The sequence below is a fragment of the Lygodium microphyllum genome, chromosome 10, assembly GCF_053477565.2.
Source record: "Lygodium microphyllum isolate KBCC chromosome 10, Lygodium_microphyllum_v1.1.10, whole genome shotgun sequence".
In the NCBI taxonomy this organism is placed as follows: Eukaryota; Viridiplantae; Streptophyta; class Polypodiopsida; order Schizaeales; family Lygodiaceae; genus Lygodium; species Lygodium microphyllum.
Window position 1 is genome coordinate 18348406 of NC_141144.1, and position 7074 is coordinate 18355479.

At 42.5% G+C, this 7074-nt stretch overlaps 1 protein-coding gene across 1 annotated transcript; it reads right to left on the reverse strand.

The window, feature by feature from the left end:
• Window positions 1-340: 340 nt before the first annotated feature.
• On the reverse strand, window positions 341-4027 carry LOC148029757 (uncharacterized). Its single transcript, XM_087686067.1, has 3 exons — window positions 3200-4027; window positions 2222-2846; window positions 341-1369 (listed from the first exon to the last, which is right to left on the reverse strand). Exons 1-3 carry the CDS (start codon window positions 3846-3848, stop codon window positions 880-882), a joined length of 1764 nt encoding a protein of 587 aa, XP_087542193.1. The 5' UTR covers window positions 3849-4027; the 3' UTR covers window positions 341-879.
• Window positions 4028-7074: the final 3047 nt, after the last annotated feature.

Here is a 7074-nt window from a genome sequence, read left to right on the forward strand (position 1 = left end):
TATGTGTAGTGATGGATTGGCAACCATGATTTGGACTCCGATTTGACCTACCATGAAAGGAGGGAAAGGAAAACACGTGCCCTGAGCCTTTATTAGGCCCTTTTGAGAACTTAGGCTTGTTACACACCAAGTGGGTGATGGATAACCAACCCCCATCTAGAGTGTGTGCATGCACTTTTTAAAATGGGGTGCGGAGATGGGCATCATTACAAAATGGGCGTCCATTATTTGGTGTGTAACTAGCCTTAGAAGGTGTCTCTCTCTCTCTCTCTCTCTCTCTCTCTCTCGGAGGGAGAGTCATGATAATAACGCGGGAGATTTGGGGGGGCACGTGTGTCACTATCAGGGTGGTGGATGATGACGATTTGGAAAATGGCACCCATGTGTGCATGCGAAGAATCTCGACATATTAATGTACATTGAGAAATTAGGTATATCTATTTACACGCTTACACACTTGTACAATGCAATGCAGGGGGGGTGATTCGTGAACACAGATCAGAACACGAGGACAATTGGTATTTGAGCACTGAAATTACTATGATAGCCATCTGCTGAAACCAAGCTGTGATATCTGCTGACAGATTAATGAGCTCTCTTACACACCAAAAAGAGAACTTTTCATTCTAAAATCTGCTAAAAGCATCAAAGCTTCTTCTCCTTCACCACGTCGTTGATGAACTGATTTCAATCTAGCTGCAGATTTAGATTTACAGATTCCACTGCAAACCCAGTCAAAGGACGCAATACACCAGTTCAAGACCTGCATTCACATCCCTTTGTTACCAATGGGCCTAAACTCTGCTGATATCAATGCACATTCCACAGAGAGAGAGAGAGAGAGAGAGAGAGAGAGAGAGAGAGAGGTGTTGAGAAGGTTTATGCAAGGGGTTTATCTCCGTCATAAATAATGGACCTCCAAGGGCGCGATTGCTCAAGGCAATAAGCAACGCGGTACAGATTGGCCTCGTCATACCATCTCCCAACGAGCATAAGGCTTATAGGCAAGGAAATCATTTGGTTCTTCTCTGTGGGAACCCGGCCCATAGCCACGGGCAGGCTCACAGCTGGGTGGCCAGTCAGGTTCATGCACTGTGTGTTGCTGGTATACCCAAACCCATAGGCTGCATGCTCTGCTATCAGCTCAGCCGATGCCTCCTCATAGTCCCTCCCTGTGCTCAGATGCTTTGGTAGCTTCTTTGTCTTGAGAGGAACTGTGGGCATCATCAGCACATCATACTGAGACAGTGCTGCCTCATAGGACTCCCTCAGTTTCTGCATATGGGTCTCCCCTGTTTTGGCTGCTTCAGCACAATGGAGCCTTATCCATTCACCAGTTAACACTGCCATGCGGAATGTGACACTCCAACTGCAAGCAGGCACAGAACAAGTGACAACAACAAGAACACCAAAAAATTAGCCTTCTTTTGTTCACAATCTTTGCCTCACTCAGATGAGTTGCTGCAGGAGTGGAACTTCTTTACTACGTTTATTGCTAGCTATCTTTTACCACTATCTAGAACTCCTTTACCATATTTCTTGCTAGCTATTTTTACCACACGTGGGAAAAGGGGGCCTTTTCCCTTGTTTTTCCCCTAGTGTTCAACATCATGAACTTCCACTCAAGAGGCACCACAGTTCAACATCATGAGCTTCCACTCCAGAAGCATCATATACCTAGCTAGGTGCAGTTGGGGGCGGGGGGGCTGCCGGCCTGGGTGGAGGCCAGCAGTCCCCCTACCCCCAACCACACCTGGCTAGGTATGCTATCCCTCCCTCGCAGCTCACGACCTCGTCGTAATTCACAATGTAGGAATTATCGTGGGAACTTGTCTGAAATTTCTTGTGCCACTCATCCAAAGTCTATTACTGCAATTATTGTCAATACACAAATGCTGCTTTGGTTAGTTCTAGTTCTAGTCCTCTTAAGGTTAGTCAATAGTGCAGCCAAAAAGCCTCAGTCTGGAGTATGGCACACAGCACTAGCTTTGAGAATCTAACCCAGACCTGATGGCAATGTTATGAGGTTTTTGGGGATAACTCAATGAAGAAAATGCGCACATCAACCATACTAAAAATTTTCAAAGTTAGCTTTTTGTTACTCATTCCATCATGCAAAACAAACACTTTGTTCTCCCCTTGTATCTTCTTATTAACTTAATCTTCTTTGCTTATTCAATCATGCCTTCTGAAGTAAACCGCATATTCAGCTTTTGCTCACCTTGCCACGTTTGCCAAGAGTTGCTGCCGCAAGAATGTCCCTCGGTCGCAAATTTTACCTTGTTCATGCACTCCTATTAAGCTGGATTGATTTGAGTGGAAAAGACCATCCACAAGTGTTGCAAGGACAAACCATGTCCATATCACCGCCCCTTTGAGATGCAATGGAATAGACACAGTCTCAACTATGGCACCAAGATCCTCTAAGTGTTTGCTGACATTGCGACAAGCTTGTGCCACATCATGTTCCAATGTGGGGCATAGGAACCCTTCCCTCACCAGCCCTATATGGGTCCCCTTCACCCCTTGATGCAGAAGAGCACAATAGTCAACTTTCTTCATCTCCTTAACAAAAGAGCTTGCTCTTTCATCGACACCATCCCATCCAGCTAGCACATTCAACAACAGGGCATTGTCTTCAACAGTTCTAGTGATGGGACCAGCATGATCAATGGGAGGAATAAAGCCATCTGAAAGGGTGTAAGGCACTAGGCCAAAAGTAGGTTTGCATGCTACAACACCACTGACGGCACTTGGGATGCGAACAGAGCCACCTTGATCAGAGCCAATGGAGAGATCGACCTCTCCAGCTCCAACAAGGGCTGCACAGCCAGAGCTACTACCACCTGCACAAGTTTTCGTGGAAGTAGTGCTTTAGTCTGTAAAATTTCGATTACTGAAGTGTGAAAGGATCATAACAACAATTTATTTAAAGAGGTGAAATGAGCTGCTCACAGATAAGGGATGAGCAACAGGTTGTGGTGATCTTCATTGTCTACCATTTGATTTGTGGTTCAAGTAGAATATGTCAATAGCAGATACATGTGCAATTTTCACTAATATGCCTAGATGTGAACGTAAGTAGGAATCGTTTGAGTTTAATTCCACTGATTTGTACCACAACTATTTGCTATAATTTCAGAATCCAACAGGGAATAGTTTCACCTAAGTTTTTTGTTTAATTGCATGAAAAACAGACCTGCATGGTAGTCTGTGGCATGAGGATTTCTGACAGGGCCACGGGAGGCGGTGAATGCGGCCGCAGAAAAGCACATGTAGTCACACTGAGCCTTGCCAGAGATGATAGCGCCTGCATTGAGGCAGCGGGTGACGAGGGGAGAATCCTGGTGTGGTGTGAAGGAGAAGCTAGTGCCACAGGACATGGGCATGCCTCTAATGGGTATGTTGTCCTTGATGACAACATGCCTGCCCTGCAATGGCATCATGGCAGCACTGTGAGGGGTGGGCCTCTGTATGTGACATCGGAGAGCCCATGCCCCAAGGGGGTTTTCCGGGCCGGAGGCGGGCACGAGTGTGAAAGGGCGAGCTTCTTCTTCTTGTTTCTCTTCCACTTCTTCTGCTAGCCCTAAAGAAGATGAAGGATATTCTTGAAGGCATGGCTTCTCTTCTTTGTCTGCAACTCCATCCACTAACGCTCGTGCCAATCCATCAAGACCCTCCAGGTACTCCACCTCTTCCAATTCATCAAGACCCCGGAGCCATTCACAGACGAATTGATGATAGACAGACAGCTGGTGGGGGGGCAGGCAGTAGCCGAAGCTCTTGATGGAGAGCTCGCCCAGCTCCTGGCGGGTGGGTAAGGGGACCTGCAGAGGGCGTGCCTCCATGGATCTCTCTCTCTCTCTCTCTCTCTCTCTCTCTCGACTCCGATCAAGTCTGGGCTAGAAACTTGTTAATTGAGACGTATCCCGGGGACTTGTTATTAGTGCATGGATTTGCCAAAAAGCTCATGGACTCATCACGGTCACACAGGTCACCGTCATTGTCCTGGGTTGCAAACTTTGACTAGCATACTGTGTGCTCTGCGGCCTTAGCCACGGCGATTCGCGTAGCAAAGAGTGTTTTGGCCACATATACTCCACACATAGACTTCTTGTTTTGTTGTTGTGACTCGCACACTTAAAGACACTTTATACATTGGTATTTACACTTTGTAGAGAACTCCTTCACATGTGTGCTTTGGTGTTTCAAGGTGAATTTATTGTAATGTATCCAACATATTTACAATTAATATTTAATATATTGTATTCATAATATTAAATATATTATACATTTTAAATATATTGATATTAATATAATATAAGTAAATTAAATTTATTATATTAATATATTATTAATATAATCAATCTAATAAATAGGGATTGGAGGAGAGAAAGAAGATTATGGAAGAGGAGGAAGGGACGGGTGTCGCATTTCCACAGTGGTGGATGATGACAATTAAGAGGGAAGGGCACATGGTTTGGAAAATGACACCCATGTGTGCGGCAAAAAATCTCAACATTATGGTATGGAGTGAGATGACATAGATCATGGTGATGTCTTGATTAGTGGATAGGCCTAAGTTTATCAACTATCTTAAGTGTCTAACCCTTTAGGCCATTATTACTAACTATTAATTATGTAACTACAACTAAAATTGAACCCTAAACTTATAATCAAACTATCTAACTTCTTTTTTCCTTCTAAAATTTAAATGAATTACCCTAATAACCCTTCTATCCTATTCTTATCTTAGTGTTTTGTAGCCATACTAGCTTTAGTACATCTAAAATTCAAACCCCCTTTTTTTACATTAAATAACTCAATCATAATGTATTGGCTAAATGCTAACGTAATGAACTCAAAGGTATGGTATTTCTTAGTGGTTCTAGCATGAATATCATGTCTACATTGAAGTTCTAAGATAGCCTTCAACATGTTGATGCTAGAGATTTTACAGGGATAAACTTAGGTACATTTCACTCTCTTCCCCTTAGAGAAATTGAGATCTCTAGAAGAACTAGGGTAAGGAGCACAAGTTATTGCTTAAGAACCTTACATTTGTTCTTTGGCTATATAATACAAGATGTGCAAGGAACTATCCTAGGTCTCTCGATCCATTACATCCTTAAGGTTTGGTTCACCAAGAATGGTAAAGTTACGAGCCATGCTATGCACTTCATTTTTATGGGTTTTTTTTGCTTGGTTTCTCCCTACTTTCTTGAGCAAGCTTAGGGCATTTAGCTTGGAAGTATCCGAATCAGTGACATTGAAGCATTGAAAATTGGGACATAGCCTTTGCATGTGCCCAAGGTTACCATGTTCAAAGCAATGTCAATGAGTAGCTTAACCATTTAGGTCATCATGATAGTTTATCTTAGCTCCTTCCATAATATAAATGTAGTTTCTGAAGCTAAAATGTATCACATTGGGTCTTACCAAGGGCTTTGCTCAAATCTGAACTTTTCATGTTAGCTACAAACAAGCAATTGTTTTGAGAGTGATTTGCAGTGCAAGTAGTGACTACAAAGAAATAATCTTCTAGTGTCTCAACTCAAACTTTTGCATGGAACCTGACCTTTGGTCCTATCATTGAGTTCAGGTTGTCCGACTATCCTTCTCTTATAGCATGTTTGCAATGCTATCTTCCCAATCCAATCCAGAAATGTAATGTGGTGACTTTGTTGTTAGGTTTATGTGTGGGCAGATGGAGAGGGGGACTATACAAACTTCGTTGGGCATTTGGAGACTTTGCCTATCAAGTTCACGTATGAGCAAATGGAGAGAGGGGGGATATAGGGACTATACAAACTTTGTTGGGCATATGGAGACTTTGCCTATGAAGTTCATGTACGGGCAAATGGAGAGAGAGGGATGTACAGACTCTGTGGCAAAAATGCTAGGACTAGGTGGACCTTCAGGATGATCAATGCATGTATGAGGATTACCAGATAGAGAAAGAGTGGGATAAGGAGGTATATCAAAGATGCCCTATCTTCCTTGACTACCTAGAAGGTGAATACCCCTCCAATTAGAAATGTTTGTAAAGAAGAATGTCTCTTTAAAGTTGACCTCATGCCTCACTAGGCTGATGGCATTATGGTGTTGGAAAATGGAATACCCAATCAATCAATTTAAAAATATCAACTTCATTGACTCATAATCAAAGCACAATCCTATCAGTTGATCGTTGTGGACAATTGTATCAGCTAGGTCTAGATGGCCTCTTGAGGTGTTGTGTCTACGAGCATGAGATGCATAAAGTTTTGGCTAAAGTACACATAGGAATTGTAGGGGATCACTTTGATGGAGACTCCAAGGCTCGAAAAATCTTGAAGTCTCAACTATGGTAGCCAACTCTATTATACAAAGGTGCAAGGTTTATCAAGCACTATGATGAATGCCAATGCACAAAAGCTCCACTCAGCAAGGACAAGTTGAAGCTAACATTAATGATCATACGATAACCATTTGAAAAGTGGAGGATAGACTTTGTAGATCCTCCAAGTCCCATAGCTTAATATTCTTAGGCTACATATATTATCATAAATATTGATAACCTGTCCAAGTGGGTTGAGGCTAGGGCCAAAAGGGAAAAAGATGCGAGAAAGACAATAATATTCTTATGGGAGCAAGTGCTCTCATGGTTTAGCTATCTCATTGAGATTATGAGTGATCAAGGCATACACTTAATTAATGAGGTAATTTCATACTTACTATCCACATTCATGATCATACATTGAAAATCTTTCCCATACTATTCCCAAGCTAAAGCCATAAATAAAATCCTAATTAACGTCATAATCAAAATAGTCTCCACCTCTCAAAGTGACTAGGACAACAAGCTGATGGTAACATTGTGGGCTTATTACACAACCTACAAGATCACGACTAACCAACCCCCCTTGAAATTGACTTATGGTACCTATGCAATTATGCCAATCGAATTCTTTGTCCCTAGCTTGAGAATGGCTATGCAAGAGCGGTGGAAAGGCAAGAACGCTTGGACCAACCATTTAACAAAATTAGAATAATTTTCAAAAATCCAATTACTGGTGACACACTCTCTTGTCT

Bases quoted from the DNA above. Each gene is read 5' to 3' on its own strand.
- LOC148029757 (XM_087686067.1), bottom strand. From the start codon at position 3,848: ATGGAGGCACGCCCTCTGCAGGTCCCCTTACCCACCCGCCAGGAGCTG. The intron at 2,847-3,199 runs GTCTGTTTTTCA...AAACTTGTGCAG, and splicing joins TGCCACAGACTACCATGCAG to GTGGTAGTAGCTCTGGCTGT. The intron at 1,370-2,221 runs GTGAGCAAAAGC...GCCTGCTTGCAG, and splicing joins CTCTTGGCAAACGTGGCAAG to TTGGAGTGTCACATTCCGCA.